Here is a 20055-nt window from a genome sequence, read left to right as displayed (position 1 = left end):
CAAGGCTCAGAAGATACTGCTGGGGGCACCTGGGTGGCTCAGTCGGTTAAGTGTCTGACTTCAGCTCAGGTCGTGATCTCACGGTTTGTGAGTTCGAGCCCCATGTCGGGCTCTGTGCTGACAGCTGGGAGCCTGGAGCCTGCTTTGGATTCTTTGTCTCCTTCTCTCTCTGCCCCTCCCCAACTTGTGCTCTGTCTCTCTATGTCTCAAAAAATAAATAAATGTAAAAAAAATTTTTTTTAATAAAAATTAAAAAAAAAAAAAAGAAGACACTTTTGGCCCCAGGTCACACCACTGGGAAGTGACCCTCCAGCCAGAAGGTCTGCCATGTGGCCAGCAAGGGACAAGGAGACCTTTCCTGGGTGCATGCCTGCCTAAAGGAGACCATTGGGTCTGTCAGGCTTGGAGTCATCTAATCCTGAAGGGTGGGTTACTCTTCTTCACTGTTCCTGGCTAAAGCTGCCCCTGTGGGTAGCCTCTGCATGACCCCAACCAGCCTGCCACCCTGCTTCTGGCCCTGGGTGAGAGGAGGATGGGAGTAGAACTGATGCAGTTTCACCTCCCACCTGCTAGGGAGCCTGCCTCACCCCTGCCTCCATCCTGGGCAGGGAGCCTGGGCTGAGAGGAGCCTCACAGGGGGTCCACACCCACTCCTTGGAGGGCCTGCCCAGCCCCCAGGTCCTGTTCCAAGCCCAGTAGCTGCAGCAGAGCAGGAGGAATGTGCTAGTTCCCTGCCAGAGGGGGAGGGTGCTTCCAGCTTGGCAGCAGCCCACCCTCAGGAGTGGGGACACAAAGCAGGCATTTAGGGCATCCTCAAAGGCAGCCCAGACCACGAGACTGGGAGCAGCTCCAAGGTCTCCTCCCTGAGAGGAATGATAAACACCAACTCCTCCTTGCCCTCCCTTCCACCTCCCGCATCCTGGTCAAAGAATGGGCTGGGTGGACAGGCGGTCTGAGGGGTAGAGCGCAGGAGCTTGCATGTCTGCCAGCCAGGAGAAGCTTGGAGAATGGAAGGTTTTTTCTGTTCACAGAAGCTGATCCTCCCAGCCAGGGAACATGCTGTTAGCTTGGGAGCTGCGCTAACATGAAGTGTGGGGCCCTCTCCTGTTAGGAAAAGGGAATGTCCAGGCCAGCTTGGAGGTAGTGGCTTCTGCAGGGACCGTGGAACATGAAGGCTAAGCAAACTACCACAGTTACCACAGTGCTGCCTCCTGCTGCAGGGGTGAGGGGGGCACTGGCAGGAGTGAGAACACCCTGGACAATAGTGGTCTTCCAGGGCCCAGGGGCCAAGTGATGAACATCAAGCCCTTGTCCCCGCCCCTGCCTGTTCCCAGGGCCGGATCAGGAAACTTCCCTCTCTCAGCCTCACCATCCAATCTCTCCCCAGGTCTGGTCCAGCCTACCTTCTCAAGCTTACCAAACCTACTTCTCCATCCCCGGTCCAAAGTCGTGGTCCAGATACTGCCATCTCTTCTTGGGGTGCCTTACCAGCCTCCTAACTGGTTTCCCAGCCCCCACCCAGTCTCATGCCTGCAATTCCCCCTGCGCTGGTTCTGTCCCTGTGCTTCTCAAATTCCTTCAGTGATTTCCCCTCAGGAGAATGTCCAAGCTTCTTAGAATGACTTCCCAAACCCTTTGGGGGCCAACCCTGGCTTCTTCAACAGCTTCATTTCCTCCCATATCTCTTGTGCTTCTGGACCTTTGCATATGCTGGTCCCTCTGTCAGAAGTGCCTCCCCTCTTTCTTCACCACAATAACACATTCAAGGCTCACTTTGGTATATTCCTTCACCCAGCACCAATTGCTGGTATGACTGTCAGTCTTCCCCATTAGACTGTGAGCCCCTTGAGGGAAGTGACTATATCTTAGTCATCTTACTTCTTTCACATCTGGCAAAGAGCTCTGCATTGAATAGGTACTTAAATGTTTGCTGATTGAGTGAGCAAAGGAACAAATAGCCAGATTACTTACAGGAGCCATGTCCCACTGCAAACAGATCATTGTACTTTGGGTTCCTGCAAAAGAAATAGGAACCCATTGGCCCAGGAAATGAACATGGCTTTCCTGTGGACATGAGCGTTCCCATGAATATTGGTGCCTAACTATGCTGCAGATATCTACTGTTGAGTGTTGAGACCTGGGATAATCCCACAATCCCTTAAGAATCCCAGTCTCATTTTTTTTTTTTTTTTCTATAATGCTACGTGTCATCCTCAAAGTAGTTAAATGCAGTAGAAGTGCCGTGCTCTGGGCTTGGCACCCAGCAGGCGCTCAGGGGCTCCGGGTTTGCTGCAATGTCTACACTTACCAGCAGAGGGCGGTGACGGCCAGGCGCTTGGCTTTGTCATTTTGGAATTTCCAGAGCGGCAGCAGAGTACCCTCCTGGTCTCGGTATTCGTCGGCAGCATCCTCATAGTACTTAAAATCTTAAACAAACATAGGCTGAATCAGCCCTAGGACTGCCATTTTATGGCAAGCCCAGGTCCGCCACTTTCTGTCTGTATCTCCTTGGCCCAAACAATCAGACTCTTTGTGTTTCAAAGTGAGAACAGTAATAGTACCTATCTCAAAGGACTGTTGTGAGGATTAAATGTTAATATATGTAAAGTACTTGGAAAAATACCTGGCACCTAGTAAGCTCTCTATACGTATTATTGTTACTGTCATCCCTGTTGTTGGAGGCAAATTACAATAAAGTAGTCACGTCCGCATAGATAAAATCCCAGGTTTGTCCGTCCTTGTATCTGTGGCTAAACCCCACTATGGTGAAGCTTCTTGGATCCCTGATGGGTTCTCTGAACTTAAGTTCATCTCCAGCCCTAAATTGTCTCTGCCTTCCGTTTCCTCCAACTTAGGCAAAAGCTCCATCTGTCCTTCCACTTGTCTAAGCCAGAAACGTGAGTAATCCTTGACTGATCTCTCCATCATCTCTCATATTTTCCTTCTGACTACTTTTAATCCATTCACTTCTCTCCAAACCCATAGCCACTGCCCAGGCCCCAAGAGCCATTGCCTGGATTATTACACCATCCTCCTAACTGGTCTGCCCACCTCCAGTAACTCCTCCTCCAGTCCATGCTCCACAGAGCTACCTGAATGCAAATAAATAAATCACCTCACCACACTACCTCCTTCAACCCACTGAAAATCCCCCAATGGCTCCCCTTGCACATGGCTCCATGGTCAAACCAAGGCTCCAGACCATGACTTCCATGTCATTTCCAGCCAGGTGTTCACATAACCTCTGTATCAGTGTCTGAAATGTCCTGCTCCTTCATCTTCCTGGCAAACTCCTATTCATTGAAGATCCAGATTCAACTCTTTCTCCTCTATGAGGCCTTCACTTTCTTGTTGAGCAGAATTCATTTCTTCCTCCATTCCAGCCCTGTCTCTACTGAAATGTCTGTCATGCTGTGTTGCTTCTATTTATCCTTTTGGTTGTCTCTCCTACCAGACAGCTCCTGGGGAGCAGGAAGCATGTTATATTCATCTCTCGACTTGCAGTGCCTAGCACAGGGCCAGCCATAGAGCAGACACCCAATGACTGTTCAAAGAGTGCAATGAAATAAATCAACAGAAGTGAAAAGTTTCTGTCTTTTTTCCAATCAAGGGTAACCCATTAGAAAACTAATCCTCTCATCCAACACGGTCAAGGACATGCCCAGGCACTGCCCCCAGCCTTGAGGTTGTGGGACTACATTCAAACCTCAAAAATGTCTCAGAATAAAAAAAGACTTGAGTGATCAGAGGCATGAGCCTTGATCATATCAGAGATCCCTGAGCTTAGGCTATCTTTGAAAATACTTCATTTCAGAAGGAGATTAATTGGTAATACTTCTCTGTTTTCACTTCTTCATGATTACACTTTCCCAAAGGGAAAAGAGTATGCAATTAAAAAAAATCAAAGTTCAATGCACTTTTATGTGATTGTGTTCTTACAAATGAAAAAGGTTCACCAAGGCCAATTTCTCCATGGATATTAATCGTGTTTGCAGCCCTTTGGTGGGCTGGTTGCAGAGGCTGGGTTTCAGGAAGCCAAGCTGCATGAGTGACAAATTCATTCACAGCTGCTGTGTACTTTGACAGCTTTGAAAAGCACTCAAGGTCGTTTTCCAGCCTGAATGATAACAAGGGGGCTTGTGTAGGCTTCTGGTCTTGGCAGCCCTGGTTTCTATGTCCCATGGGTGAGCAATGAGCATCAAGTCACCAAGAAGAGCCCTAGGCTGTCAGCAAAGGAGACCAGCCAGCAACAAGGAGCTGCCAACTTTGGGGAGGCAGCTGCTCCAAATAAATGCACAACCTCTTAGGGAAATACAAGCCACTTGGGAATGTGCTGTTCATGCCATGGGAAGGATTCTGTTTCCCTGGCTCTGTCAAAGACACCAGAATTTCCCAGGCCCCCAGGATTTAAGCATTTCTGAATCAATCTCTTTCTTCACTTCATCACTAATTAATCACCAGCATAGACTTATTGAATGTTTTTTGTTTTTTTTTTTTTTTTTGAAAAGTCTCTTCCAGCCCAGTGGCTCTGTAGCTTTGTGATGAAGTGCTTCAGCTATGGATCTAAGGGGCTGTGTTCAAGTCCTGATTGTACCACTCATTTGTCATACTAGCTACTATTTTGAACAAGTAGCGATAGCCCAAATCTATCACCTATAAAATGGAGATAATAATGGAATTCACCTGACAGTGTGTCTGTCAGGATGATATAAAATAATACAAGTAAATTGCACAGCACAATGCCCAGTACATAGGCCATTCCCAGTGAATGCTGGTGTTGGTTTTTCACTCTTATAGCTGTTTCCTTTTCTCCATTTTCTGGAAAAGGTGTGGTGAGGCCCACTCCACCCCACACCTGAACCTCATTTTTGTCTCTGTCCCTGTATTCTGTCCAATTGCATCCTTCTCCAGACATACTCTCACTGGGCTGTGTTCCTGCCTGGACAGAATCTTTGAACTGTCTGCAGAAAAATCTCAGATTCCCTGAGATATTCCAGGCCCTTCATTAACTGCCTCCAATCACCTCTGTAGCCTGAGCTTTCACTACTTTCCAAGAAACCCCTGTTTGAATCATTGAGCCTGCTGCACTCTATCCCCAGAGACCAGTCCCATTCATTTTTACCACCGAGTCACTGCTTGTGCTGTCCCTTGCCCAGAACATCTGCCCTTCTGCTAGTCTACTCACACTCTGCTTATCCCTTGGCACCTAGCTTAGCCCTCCCTACAGCCTTCCTTGACTGTTGCCACTCATCCCTCGTTTCTCTTCTTCCATTCTTGAGGATCCCCAGAGCAGTTTCAGTCTGCATTATAGCATTTATATTATCTCCAAGCTGGACACAGTAGAGAAAGAGCACAGAATTAGGAAACTCAAGACCTAGATTTGGGTCCTCTCTGCCATTCAGCAGCCAGGTAGACTTGCCCTTACCTGCCTCTTGTGTAAAGTAGGGGTAATACTCTCTGCTCTGCCTACCTCCCAGACTGTTGCAAAGATGACATTGGATCACTAATATGTAAGTTTTGCTGCACTATTGTCAGATCTCATCACTATACCCATTTTTCTTATTCCATTGTTTGTAGTTGACCTGTGTGTGTCTTGTCTCTCTAGTGACATCCAGAGGAGGAAGGGATTAGTTTGTCTCCTCTTGCACCCCTATAGTACCTAGCATGGGACACTCAAATACTTGCCTTGTATGAGGAATTTTTAATACAGGCAGTAATAGTAGTTGCCAGCACTTCAAATCTTACCTTGAGCAACATCATCATAAGTGTTCTGGTTGACCATCCGCTCCACGATTTTAGCAGCCTGAGTCACTTTGGTGATGTCATCACTCTGTGGAGAAACAGAGGCCACAGGCTCTCTTAGCTAGCACCTGGAAAGGTTATGTCTTGAGCCACAGCCCAGACTTGCAATTTTCTCTCTGACACCACCCACCCCGGATAGCTCTGTAAAGATATCTCTTCATGCCTCCAAAGCCAGATCACCTCACCACCCCCTTTGGGGAATGCCCAGCTCTTAAATGGCACAAGGAGTTTGCACTGCCATACTTGGCCCCTGGGTACAGCCTGTCTTGTACTCTTTCATTCTGAACTTGTTCTGGAGAAGGCATATCTCAGAGCACAACACAAGACATTGAAGAGTATTGAAGGGGAGAGCAGAAAATGGGAGGTAGGAGGCTTCTTTAGTGGAGACAGGAGGTTTTATCATCTCAGGCAATGACAAAGACTCTCATTAAAGCCTCAGAGAGCTTCTGGTCCAACAGATATGCTTGTATACAGGGAGTAAAAGGCAGAAATGACTCCTAATCTAAGGCCTTGCCCACTGCAGGAAGAAACCAGCTGAGTGGGCAACGCTTGAGGAGCTTCAGAGCACCAGGCCCATGGGTGTTGAAAATGAGAGTTACTAGCAGTGCCAGCATCAGGCAGTGGTTAAGAGAATGGATTCTGGAGCCACACAGACCTTCATTCCCTTCCTATCCCATGCATTAAGAAGGAGCCAGTTGGCAACTTTAGGTAAGTCACTTAAATTCTCTGAGTCTTAGAGTACACATGATACAGTGGGGATGGATAATGCCACCTGCATCTGGGGTCATTGTACTATACTAGCAACTATACATAATCCTGGGTTCTCACAACAATCTTACAAAGTAACATCATTAGGATGTCTTTACAGATGAGGAAACAGGTTAGAAAAACCTGGCTAATAAGTAGCAAAGCCAGGATATAAACTCAACTCTGTGGATTCCAGGTCCCATGCCCTCGGGCCCACACAGAAAGCCAGTCCCTCACCAGTCTGACCACCTTTGCATGGTCCTGGCAGTCTCCAGGTTCCAGATGTGTGGTGGACCACTGCCTCCCTTGTTCTGGATACTATACTACTTGAGAAGACACAGCTTTTTATTGGTTCTGACTAAATTTGTGGCCTCTCAGACCTTTCTGCCATTCCCATCCTAATCTTTCAGATCATACAAGCCTGCATTCATTTCTGTATATTCATCCAAATGATTAATGAGACAGAAATCTGAGATCTATCATTGCAGACTTTCCTACAGGGTATCATAGAGTTATTCTGCTTTCCCCCTCCCACTCACTTGAGTTTTATACCAACCTCATCAGATGCAGGTCTCTGAGAAAAGGGTGTCACTCTGTGCATGCACTGGGCCTGAGCAAAAGATCACTCTGTTCTACAGATAGCCAGGGCCAGTACTTGAGATTCCCAGTTAAAACTCAATTCCCTTGCTTACAGGTTGCATACTAAGGTATTCACTGATGTTGGGGGGTATCTTATATCCCACAATGTTATGCCTTCACTGTAGCTTCCTGGTCCAGAGAATTGAGCTCTGCCTGCATCACAGCCTTCAATGTCAACCAAAGCTGGAAGAAAGTGCAGTCCTACTTCCCTGGACATATTAGACACCAAGTCTGATATACATGTTAGATCCCAAGGGCTTAGACCCAAGGACAATTTTCACTTTCAGCCACAGGGATATTTCTTTTCTTCTCTGGGTCCTGGTGGCTGCAGTTAAAGTTTCTGCAATAATAGTCCTAGCACACAGCCTATAGCCAAACCCTTGATGGATCTTCAAGTGAAACTTGACCCAGGCTAACACCCTCTCTGAAGCTCCTAACCTCTAGGGAATAGTACAGGGTCTGGACAGGGCAACCCATGGGACAGGGACTTCATCTTTCACTTCAGAGTTCCAGTACTCAGCATGATCATGATCACAAGTGCTTGGTCTGTAATTGAATGAAATGGAATTGGGGCAGTTTATATTAAGCCAAAGCAGGGAACTCTTAAAACTCCCAGAAAATGTGACTTTTATCAGGGACATGTAATTGAGTGGAAGTGGGCATACTTCAGACAAAGGAAGCAAAACTTACTTAAACTCATCTGGCTTCCATAGCAAAATCGCTTCCCGGAGAGCTGTCTGGGAGCTCTCCAGGGTGCTGAATCCAGACCTCATCTTTCCCATCCTATTACAGGTCAAACACATCCATACTGGGACTCTGGCTCCTGATTCAGCTTTCTTTGTGTTGAAAGGACAGATGTGGCCCTTCAGCATCTCTCTGTGGTGATCTTCTTTGTGGGGACCTATCACTATAACTTCCATAATGATCCCCAAACCTACGCTGGCTATACTCACAATGAGCCCCACAAAATAGACATCTATAATGACTCTTATTATGTTTCTTCATGGTAAATCCAGCCCAGAGTGGCCACACCCATCAGCCTGAACCTGCTGGTGTCTGTGATCAGCCCTGACTTAGCACCTGGCCCATAAGACTCACCTAAAAGATTGAGCACAAATAACCCAAGGACTGAAGGTCAAAGAGCAAATCACTCTCCAAAGCCCCATGACCCCTTGCTCAGGGAGGTGGTGCCTTATTATCACATCCCACCCCATCCTGAGAAGACTCCTGAGCTCTTTCAGGGTGTGCATTGGGTTTCAATAACATTCATGTCTTCTGTTGCCGCCTAGCCCCCAAACCCTGAATCCTTGCTGGTCTCCAGACCTATATAAGATTGGGAAGAGGTGTGGAATGCCAGAGGCAGCTGTGGCTCTCTTCAAACCTTCCTACAAGGAAAGAACTATTCATATTTCAACATTATCTCCCCACCTAAGGTCTTTAAAGTCCTTCCAGATAGCCAGGCTTCTCTCTACCATGAGACCAAGATCCCACTCAGTCATTCTCTGTGACAGATCCATGGGAAACCCCACCAAACCTGGGACTCCATAGATGTCATCTTCCTCATGGCCATCTTCCCCATTTTTTTAGCCACTGGTGTCTTTGCCTTCTCTTTCTCTTTGGTCTTTTCCTGCTTCTCAAGCTCCTCTACATAGGCGTCGTAGATCTCCCACTAGGCAAGGGCAAGATGAGAAGGTTCATTGCAGGGCAAAATCTTCACCCAGCCAGCTTCAGCTTTTAGAGCTTGAGAAATAGATTATGTCAGGCCCTGTCACATGCCTCTATAGCATCCTCTACTTGGCCCACTGTATGTATTCAATGTCTGTCTTCTGTGTTGTCAGCTCTAGGACAGGAATGAAGGAATTCTCAGGGCAGTTCTGGGATGGGCTTTCCACCCTGCAGCTCAGGGGCTCAGTTATCAGCTGGAGATCAGTATTGCTGCAAACTACAAATCCTACTAGGCAAAACAAATGGGCAAATATCAAGGTGGATCACATTTTTCTTGGTGATTTATAAGACTCTGAACTAGGAAATTTAAAAAATATTTCCCCCATGGAGATGTGATAAACTTTCTAGTTCATGTTTTGCTAACTACAGCACTGACCACACCTTCTGAGCATAAAAAGATAAACAAAAAGCAAGGGAACTCCTGCTAACTGCATCTGACAGCAAGAGAAGCTCAAGGATCATAACAAAGGAAGCAGCAAGGATATGGGGGGAAAAACCCAGATCACTGTGTGCTCTCCAGAGTTGGGCAGTCACTGCCACCTGGAGGCCAGATAGACACACCTTATATTAACAATTCACCATGGGCCAGTACTCCACACCACAACATAATTCAATGTTTGTTATCTCATTCAGAGCCTTCCAACAGCCCTGCAAGGCTGCTTGTTGTCCTCGCTTGACAGAGAAATAGAAATTGAAGCATCAAGGGTGACACGGTTTGCCCAGGGTCTTACAGTATGAGCAGCAAAGTTGGAGCCTGAGCTCAGGTCTCCTGGCACCATATCCTGCTCAAATCAGCATGGCTATCCAGTAGAATTTGAGGGGGAAAGAGGGTCTGCAGGAACAATTAAGACTGTTGGAAGGACAGATTAGAGTGCTAACACTTCAGAGTCAGCATGGGGTGACTATAGAGAGTTGGAAGCCATGCCTATTTCCCTCTTTGATAGTCTTGCCCCTGAGAGGCATGTGGCTGATCCACAGCTCACTAGGTGGGTACCTACTGTCTAATATGCCTGATGTTCAGAGCCTGGACAAGGAGCATGGAGATGGATGGATGAGGAGGGCAGGAATCTTTGACAAGGATGCATGAGGTGGAGAGGTGGGGGTGTGGTGATGACTTTTAGACTGACCCAGGGTCTCACCTGATTAGCTGTAGCCGAAAAGTTTGTCCTGGGAGGAGGTTCCATCTGGCATTCTCGGTCCTAGTGAACAATGACAACAAGAAACCAACGGAGAGCCCTCAACTCCTTCTCACTTAACCCAACAGTATATCCATCCATGGGTGAAGCCTTTCAGTTGGAGCAGGGGGAGGGATGGGACACAGAACTGGGAAGTAAAGAGGGGCTGAACAAAGGATGAAATGATGCAGTGAAAGCCTACATTTTCCTTCTAAGCTTCCTTCAGAAGACTAAGCTAGAAATAGGGGGCAATGAAGCCTGATTATGCCAGTTCAACTAAGTGGGGGTTAGGCAGGGCTCTGGCCAGCCTTTAAATGCAAGACACAGGTCATCCCCTGGCAAGCTACTGGACTAATATCCCTCACCCTGAGAAGACTTCTCCCTAATACTGGGGCCTGTGGCTCCACCATGGGAATGCACTCCCTCCTCATTGTGTATCACCCAGATTACTGAATAGGGAGTACACAGTGTGATTAGAATCTGCCATAAACCCATCATGTAGACTTCTGCCCTCCATTCACAGATTCATTTCTGTAAAACACTGTCTTACATATGTGAGTCTCTCCCCTGAAATCCTGAGAGATTCTTTCAGCCTGTACTCAGGGTCCTCCATACTTATGAGCCAGGGAGCTTTTCCAGCCTTTTCTAGTTAGTCTATCACAGAGACCATCAACTTCAGTCAAACTGGCTCTTAGTCCTGCCTCCCTGGCACATCTGGCCTCTCCTCTCTCCCCCAGATCTTGACCTCCTCTTCAAGGCCCTTACATGTTTCAGTCTCAGTTGAAGGGCTCCAGATTCCTTGTTACCCACTCTGAACTCCCATGAGGATGGCTTATAAGGACTGAACACATGCTTCAAGCTCTCCTCAGAGAATTTAACTGTGGTGCATGCCTGTCACCCTTCCAGGCCAAGAGCTGCTGAGGCTGGAGTCAGGCCTGTTCCTTTCCTGCCATGCACAGTACAGAGCTGTGAGGTAAAGGGGCTGGGGTGGGGCTGCTCTACCCGGAGAGGGTTGTTTAAGGTCTGTGAGGCCCTCTCACTGAAGTTGAACTGGTTGGTGAGCTTTCGCTCCTTGGGCTGCTTAGGAGTCATCAATTCTTCTTCAGTCACTTTTTCAGCTGCCTGGAAAAAAAGACCCATAGGACCAGGGCTCAGCTGTGACAAGAAGATGGTGGGGAGTCAGGAGTGGGGAGAAGTCATGTCTTAGGATAGGATAGAAGAGGGAGAGGGTGATGATGCCAGAGGCATTGGCACCTGGAGCCTCTAACATCTCACCTTCAGCCCCACCCCATAACAAGTTACCCCTGAAACTTCCATCCACAGCTAGAGCTGGAAGGGGAGAGATGGGAACAATATTATACTGTACCTCAGCTGCAGGCATATCTATTTGACTCCCAGCTTCAGTTTCAGCTTCAGCTTCAGATTCCTTAGGCTCTTCTTCTTCTTCAAGGATTTCAGTTTCTGAAATCACCACCTTGGTGGACTCCTGAGAACCTTGGTAGGATATTGCAGATGAACCCAAAGTCCAGGCCTCCTCCCCCATCCCCTGGTAGGGCAAGGCTTTCTTTGTTCCTGCTTTTGAGACCTCACCTACCCCAGGGTTCTCATGGGTTAACTCCCAGACCTATCCAGGACAGCCAGCTGTTGGACTTTATGTAAGTAGAGGCGCTGCAAAGTTATGGCTTAGTGATCTGCTCCCTAGGGTGACCACAGAAAGGGGACGAGGCTCTGGGCTGTAGCATCAGGCTGACCTGAGGCCTACCTGCTGCTAACTCATCACGGTAGTGCTGCCGTCGTCCTTCATCTGAGTCTTTAGGGATCAGGTTCCCAACCTGGCTGAAGTGAACTGCCAGTTGGTTCACAACGCCAATAAACTTATATGTGCCTTCCTAAGAGGAGAGAAGACTGGGTAAGACCAAAAGTCCTGAAAAGGGCTGCTGGAGTCAGAATGTAGTCTGCCTTCATTCTATAAGGCTTAACGTGGCCCATCTGTTAACGATATATATAGATCTCATCAAATCCTCAGTTAACCTGAAGTTTTCATTGCATTGCAGCTTAAAGAGGAGGCAAACGAAATAAAATTTTTAAAAATTCTCATAAAAGACATATTTTTAAATATCTTTTCTTTCCAATTTTGAATAGCCCTGGATTTGTCTATCACTGGCTCTTACATCCATGCCAAGCAATCCTGGTATACCTGTTTCATCACAGATTTGAGGCAGGTCACGCATAGTCCTCAAACATACCTGGCCTGGCCTACTCTGAACAGTATTTAGTGAATGTGAGGGCTGGATAGATCCTCAGAGATACCAAATCTCCAATTCCCCTGTTTCCATACAAAAGGCCACAGATAGCTAGAAAATGTTTGAGTTTGGCACTTGTCCAGTTTATAAAATGTCCAGAAAATGAAAATCAGGGCTAGTCTTAAAGTCTAGGTAACCTTGTTCATTTATTCTTCAACACCTAATTTTTAAACAAATACAACATGCCAAGTATTTTGTTTTAATTTTTTTAATGTTTATTTATGTTTGAGAGAGACAGAGCATGAGCAGGGGAGGGGCAGACAGAGAAGGAGACACAGAATCCAAGGCAAGCTCTAGGCTCCAAGCTGTCAGCACAGAGCCCGATGTGGGGCTCAAACCCACGAACTGTGAGATCATGACCTGAGCCTAAGTCAGATGCTTAACCAACTGAGACACCCAGGCACACCAACATGCCAAGTATTTTCTAGGTTCCAGAGACATAAAGCTTAACAAAAGCAGATATGATCCCTGCTTTCACAGGGCCTATTAGTCTGGTTCTTCTAGACAGCCTCCATATTGACAAGCATCTTAGTTGTACTGTTGACTTTGAGACCAAGGTTTCCTTCCTTCTTTCAAAATATATCTTCCCAGCCCTTTTAAAGTCACATAGAATATTGTTGTATTTGTATGACACACTAGGGTAAACTCACTGGAGAGGAAACCAGCCCATGGGCTCCAGCTGTATCAAACCCACCTGCCTCTGGAGAGCTGAAAGAATCACTATTTCTGCACATAGGTTGGGACACTCTGCCTTAAAAAGTCATCACAAAGCCCTTCTTCTCTCAGTAACTCAGATGGATGGGAAATGAAACAGTGCAGTTATTAAAAGCATGGTCTATGTTGGTGGGCAGAATGGATTCAAATCCTGATTCCTTCCCCTATTTTCTGCATGACCTTGGGCTTAACCACTCTAAGCTTTATTTTTTTCATATGTAAAATGAAGATAATAATATCCAATTTTTAGGATAGTTATAAGTATTGAAAATAATGAAAATAATTTATTTATTACTGTTTAAAAAATATTAGATAGAGCATGAGCCTGAGAAAGGGGCAGAGGGAGAGAGAGAGAATCATAAGCAGGCTCCACACTCTGTGCGGAGTACAATGCAGGACTCAATCCCATGACTCTGGGGTCATGACCTGAGCTGAAATCAAGAGTCAGACACTCAACCAACTAAGCCACCCAAGTGCCCAGAAAATAATTTATTAACAGTGTCTGACACGTAATAAGTACTGAATAAGATTTCAAGGGAGATTCATTATGGAATTTTCTAAATCTCTGGAAAATTCCATGTAAAATTTCAAGGTTCTGGTCAAAGACCAGAGTTTAAAGGTGATCTCTCTAATAGCAGAGAAGCTTTTGGAATGTAGCAAGTCACTGCCAAACCAAGGAGCACCTAGAGGCCCCTAACCCAGAGGGGATGACTTACTTTGAAGCTGTACCTGACGATGTTCTGGGGTGCATGTGGGTTGTTGGCTGTCAGAATGCGGGTGAACTCCTCCTTTAGCTCCTAAGGGAGAGAAATACCAAGAAATACCAAAGGCCCACACCTCTTCTGAGATTTGGGAGGGCTCCTCAGGGTGTCAGCAGACATCTCACACCCAGGTTCTGTGCAGGCTCCTAATCAGTACTATGAAAGAACACATCTCTGAGGGTAGAGAAGGTAGAAGGGGCAAGGGCAGGATGCTGTTCACTCACCGCATCAGTCAACTCTAGCTGGTCAGGGGGTCTAACTGTGGCTTTGGACTGGGCCCATTCATCTGCTCCTTCTCCCACTTCAGTCCCTGAATCTTCATCCTGGACAACAACCTCACATGAGGATCAGCAAGCAGTGCTCTCCCTTCATTCACAAATCCTCCCAGAAGCCAAGCTCTGCCCCTGATAAGTAGAATACAAAATGCACAACAGACCACTCATGGAAGAGTCCAAAGGAACTGCTTAGGTCAGAGTTCTCATTGCCTGGAAGATCTTGGCCATGTCAGCCCTGGGGGTCAGTACTTATCTGAAACATTGTGGTGGGCCTTTCGAGCCAGAAGTGAGACCAGAAGTGGCCCCTCCCTATTCTCTCCCATACAGCCTGGAACCTAATGGTCAGGACCAGCTGCCAAAGGCAGGGCTTTATGCAAAATGAAAGGACATCCAGCTGTTATTTAAGATGCTTCAGCTCCGATTCATATTTTATCTTCCAATTTGCCACCTTATGGTTACTCTTATGGCAACACTCTCAGTACTTGGTAACTTTAAGCCTCAGAGTCTCATCAGATCCTTAGAGCAAAAAAATCAAGGACTAGAAGTTTTTCCTTTCTGTAATAGACAGTTAAACACCTTGCCGAAGTGGCCCATGATGTATTAAAAAAAACCTCACCCTTGTTAGAAAAAATATGCGAATAAAAGAATGCAATTCTTCACTATAAAACTGTTGAAAACTAAAACAACAACAACAACTACTACAAAAACCCAAAACAAAGAGACCACTCAACCAAACAAAACTAATCCAGTGGTGGTGACATTGTGGGAAAATTGCTACCCATAAATTAGCGCAAACTTTCTAAAGAGCATTTTGGAAATATTTACCAAAAACCTAATAAGCATTTATTCTCTGTGACTGAAGTTTCTATGTATAGGACTTTATATTAAAGAAATAACCAAGGACATGCCCAGAGATTTAAATGCATGAATGTTTGCTGGAGAATTGATCATAATAATGAAAAAGAGGAAATATCTAAGTGTCCAACAATGGGGCATGGTTGAACAAATTACAGTATAGCCTTAAGGAGCATATGGTAAAATATTATACAGTAATTTTAAATGATGCTATAAAAGTATGTTTATTGGCAATGGAAAGCACTCTAAATATATTATGTAAAAAGCAGATTATAGAATAACTTACAGTTTGATTCCATTTAAAAACAGGGGTGCCTGGGTGGCTCAGTGGGTTAAGTGTCCAGCTTTTGACTTTGCCTCAGGTCATGATCTCATGGTTTATGAGTTCAAGCCCTGAATCGGGCTCTGCGCTGACAGTGTAGACCCTGCTTGAGATCTTCTCCCTCTCCCTCTCTCTTCCCCTCCCCTGCTTGTGCTTTTTCTCTCTCAAAATAAATAAACTTAAAAATAAATAAATATACATAATTTTTATATGTGCACAGAAATATCTGAGAGAGTATAACATCATGTGTTAACTAAGAGGTTTTCAATAATGGTGGGTTTAAGGGTGATTTTTTTTAAAAATAGGCTTCACACCCAGCACAGAGCCCAATACGGGGCCTGAATTCAACCCTGAGATCAAGACTTGAGCTGAGATCAAGACTCAGCTGCTTAACCGACTGAGTCACTCAGGTGCACCTAAGGGTGATTTTAATGGTCTTTTTGCCTATTTGAATTTTCTAAAAAAGATATAGCTAATATTTTCAACAGAAAACAATGCTGTTAGCATCTTGCTGAGAGCCTTCAGTGGGCTCAGCACTTACTCTCTTCCTGGCTCCTCTGCCTATGTTGATGCTCTGAAAGAAAGAACAGAAACAAGAGGTAAGTCATAGGCAAATCTCTGTGGGAATATCAGAAACAGTATTACAGGGAGGCTTCTTCCCAGAGATCTCAAAGACACTGGACATTGAGCTTTCCCAAGTCTTAAAAGTGGTCCTCTTAGTGGCAACATGTGCTTCTTACCCCAGTCAAGGAGGCCCTGTATCTGAGGCAATCCCATTCCAGTGTCAGTGCCACTGACCCATGAAAAGCAACCAGGTAACTTAGCACTGGGCATTTCTTATTTGCAACTAGTTCCACAAACATTTTTAAAAAGCATATTCTAAGTGCTCAGCTCTGTACTATGCGTTAAGGAGATTTCGAGGTCAAATTATATTTATAAATACTTGTTTGGGATGAATGTAAGCTCTTTATAAGCAGGTACTTTGTTTTATACGCTGCTGAGAATATAGTAAGTGTTCAAATACTTATTTTTTTCCCCCAGAGTGAACATAATCCTTTATTTCAAGGTGATTCTTTTTTTTCTATAATTCATTTTTTACAATTTACATCCAAGTTAGTTAGCTCATGGTGCAATAATGATTTCAGGAGTAGGTTCCCTAAGTCCCTTATCCATTTAGCCCATCCCCCCACACACAACCCCCCAGCAACCCTCTGTTCTCTATATTTAAGAGTCTCTTATGTTTTGTCCCTCTCCCTGTTTTTATATTATTTTTGTTTCCTTTCCCTTATGTTCATCTGTTTTGTATCTTAAATTCCTTATATGAGTGAAGTCATATGATATTTGTCTTTCTCTGACTAACTAATTTCACTTAGCATAATACCCTGCAGTTCCATCCACATAGTTGCAAATGCAAGATTTCATTCTTTTTCATTGCCAGGTAATACTCCATTGTATATATATACACCACATCTTCTTTATCCATTCATCCATCGATGGACATTTGGGCTCTTTCCATACTTTGGCTATTGTTGATAGTGCTGCTATAAACATTGGGGTGCATGTGTCCTTTCGAAACAGCATCCCTGTATCCCTTGGATAAATACTTAGTAGTGTAATTGCTGGGTTGTAGGGTAGTTCTATTTTTAACTTTTTGAGGAACCTCCATATTGTTTTCCAACTGGCTGCACCAGTTTGCATTCCCACCAGCAGTGCAAAAGAGATGCTCTTTCTCCACATCCTCACTAACATCTGTTGTTGCCTGACTTGTTAATGTTAGCCCTTCTGACAGGTGTGATGAGGTGGTATCTCAGTGTGGTTTTGATTTGTATTTCCTGGATGATGAGTGATGTTGAGCATTTTTTCATGTGTTGTTTGGCCATCTGGATGTCTTCTTTGGAGAAGTGTCTAATTCATGTCTTTTGCCCATTTTTTCACTGGATCATTTGTTTTTTGGGTGTTGAGTTGGATAAGTTCTCTATAGATTTTGGATATTAACCCTTTATCTGACATGTTGTTTGCAAATATCTTCTCCCATTCTGTCAGTTGCCTTTAAGTTTTGCTGATTGTTTCCTTTGCTGTGCAGAAGATTTTTATTTTGATGAGGTCCCAATAGTTCATTTTTGCTATGGTTTCCCTTGCCTCCAGAGATGTGTTGAGTAAGAAGTTGGTGCAGCCGAGGTCAGAGAGGTTTTTGCCTGCTTTCTCCTCGAGAATTTTGATGACTTCCTGTCTTATGTTTAGGTCTTTCATCCATTTTGAGTTTATTTTTGTGTATGGTGTAAGAAAGTCGTGCAGGTTCATTTTTCTGCATGTTGCTGTCCAGTTTTCCCAGCACCATTTGCTGAAGAGACTGTCTTTATTCCATTGGATGTTCTTTCCTGCTTTGTTGAAGATACATTTCTGGGTCCATTCCTGGGTTCTGTATTCTGTTCCCTTGATCTGAGTGTCTGTTTTTGTGCCAGTACCATACTGTCTTGATGATTACAGCTTTGTAATACAGCTTGAAGTCTGAGATTGTGATGCCTCCAGATTTGGTTTTCTTTCTCCAGATCGCTTTGGCTATTCGGGGTCTTTTCTGGTTCCATACAAATTTTAGGATTGCTTGTTCTAGCTCTGTGAAGAATGCTGGGGTTATTTTGATAGGTATTGCCTTGAATATGTAGATTTCTTTGGGTCAAATACTTATTGAATAAATGAAGAATGTCATCAAACCGATTAGTGATCATGATTCTGGGAAAAATGTTTTTCCTCTTTGGACCTCAGTTTCCTTGTCAGTAAAATGCATAGGATTGGATGTGATGACCTTCCAGCTCTAACACACTAAAATTTTATGTTCCCAAGAGCAGCATGCTTTATTCAGCTTGATAAACATTTATTGGGCATCTATTTTTGTGTCAGGGACACACCTAAGCAGTAGGACACAGATGAAGAGAGATGAGGTCCCTACTCCAGTTTGTTCAGGGTCCATGGAGGACAGAGCAGTGTAAGAATGTTCATCATTTACTCTCTCATTCACTCACTCACTCACTCACTCACTCACTCTCTTATTCAGTACTCCTTTGAAAGCCTCCTCTGTGCCAGCAACAGAGATATGTGTACCCAGGGTGCTATAGGAGTACACAGAGACACCTACTGAGCACAAGAAAGGCTCCCAGAGGTGGCTGTTTCCCAGCTGGGTATCAAAGAACAAAGAACCCAGCTGGGTTGTCTAAATGGAGAAAACATTATTCAGAAGAAGAAAACACCATATACAAAGGCAAGAGAAGAACAGTGACAGAGCCAGTAAAATATTCCACCAAACAAACAAAAACCCTGCAATATACATATATATACATATATATAATTGTTAATATATATAATCATATATATATATATATATATATATATATTTATATATATATATATATATATATTACAATAGGTGTTTCAGATGATCAAGCAAAAGGGAGATCAGTGGAGGCTAGAAATGTGACAGAAGGGTTCTTGGAAGAAGCAAGTTTAAAGTATTGAAGGAAAGGCCAAGGCAACATGGTGGCAGTACAGCACATTGGACAGAGACCTCTGCTCCTAGTTCTTGCAGGCCACCTGTATATTCATGAGAAAGTCTCTTGGGCCTCAGTTTCCCAAATACAAAGTTAAGAGAGTTAGACTAGATGGGCTCTTACAGCTCTTACATAATATAGTCTATGGGAGAGGATTTGATGGTGGAGAGGAGGAAAGGGATTCCAGGGAGAGGGAAGAGCATGTCTCAGCTTGGATTAGGATTGTTATTGGTAGAGCAGGCAGCAGGATTCAGATCTCTGCCACGTTGCCAGAGTTTCCAGTGATGGAAGCCTTCTCTGAGGCTAAGCTGCATAAGCCAGAAATCTGCTTTTTTTTGAAGCACCTCTGATCCCTAAGGTAACAAGATGCAGGCGTCACAACTCCAACAGCTTTCTGGCCCACAACAGACATTGGAGGGCCAATCCCAACCCAAACTGCCAGCCTTAAATAGAAAACGAGATCCAGTTACCATTGCCCCCCGTAAATATGTCTGTAAAACATTTATCTGGCAATAAAAGAACTGACAAGGCAATTCGAATGTAATTGTTTTTGGCAGTTGGAAATATTTCAATTAACACACTATAAAAGCCACACTATAATAAATGCAAAACAGGCCAATGAAATCAGCTGCAGTCCTGACTTCCCAACCATGGCAAAGGAGATTGAATGTCAGGCTGCCACTTTGGGCCCTTGGTCTTCCAAAAGGAGAAGCCTGAGATGGACAAGCCTGAATTCCTGGAAAGCTTTTGATGGTTCCTCCCAGAAGCCATCAAACCACAGAAGAACAAAGCCCAAACTCCCTCCCTGGCCTTCAGAACTCTATCATCTGGCCCCACGTCTCCATTCCAGCCTGCTCTCCAGCCCTTCCTGTGCTAGCATTTTGAGATGCAGCCTAGCAAGGCTACCCACATTTCCTGAGCATCGACTGTGCTTTCCCACCTCTGTACCTTTGACTTTTTTTCAAAAAATAATTTATTTATTTTTGGGGTACCTGGGTGGCTCAGTCAGTTAAGCGTCCAACTTCAGCTCAGGTCATGGTCTCGTGGTTTGTCAGTTCGGGCCCTGCATCGGGCTCTGTGCTGACAGCTCAGAGCCTGGAGCCTGCTTCAGATTCTGTGTCTCCCTCTGTCTCTGCTCCTCTCCCTCTCACACTCCATCAGTCTCTCTCTCTCTCAAAAATAAACATTAAAAATT

The 20055-nt window shown here is 44.9% G+C and overlaps 1 protein-coding gene across 1 annotated transcript in view; it reads right to left on the bottom strand.

The window, feature by feature from the left end:
- Positions 1-20055, bottom strand: part of DNAI1 (dynein axonemal intermediate chain 1) — a 60114-nt gene that overhangs the window by 21167 nt on the left and 18892 nt on the right. The window contains exons 2-12 of the mRNA XM_040481507.1: positions 15860-15892; positions 14091-14189; positions 13822-13902; positions 11851-11977; positions 11455-11582; positions 11091-11210; positions 10053-10112; positions 8723-8857; positions 5746-5830; positions 2309-2426; positions 1972-2015 (exon numbers count right to left, since the gene is read on the bottom strand). Of these exons, the coding sequence (XP_040337441.1) occupies positions 1972-2015; positions 2309-2426; positions 5746-5830; positions 8723-8857; positions 10053-10112; positions 11091-11210; positions 11455-11582; positions 11851-11977; positions 13822-13902; positions 14091-14189; positions 15860-15892 (1030 nt within the window). The remainder of the gene's footprint in view (positions 1-1971; positions 2016-2308; positions 2427-5745; positions 5831-8722; positions 8858-10052; positions 10113-11090; positions 11211-11454; positions 11583-11850; positions 11978-13821; positions 13903-14090; positions 14190-15859; positions 15893-20055) is intronic.

Source organism: Herpailurus yagouaroundi, unplaced genomic scaffold (assembly GCF_014898765.1).
Source record: "Herpailurus yagouaroundi ecotype Mexico unplaced genomic scaffold, PumYag 160, whole genome shotgun sequence".
Classification (NCBI taxonomy): Eukaryota; Metazoa; Chordata; class Mammalia; order Carnivora; family Felidae; genus Herpailurus; species Herpailurus yagouaroundi.
The sequence above is the reverse complement of the archived record's forward strand: the minus strand, read 5'-3'. Positions and strand labels throughout refer to the sequence as shown.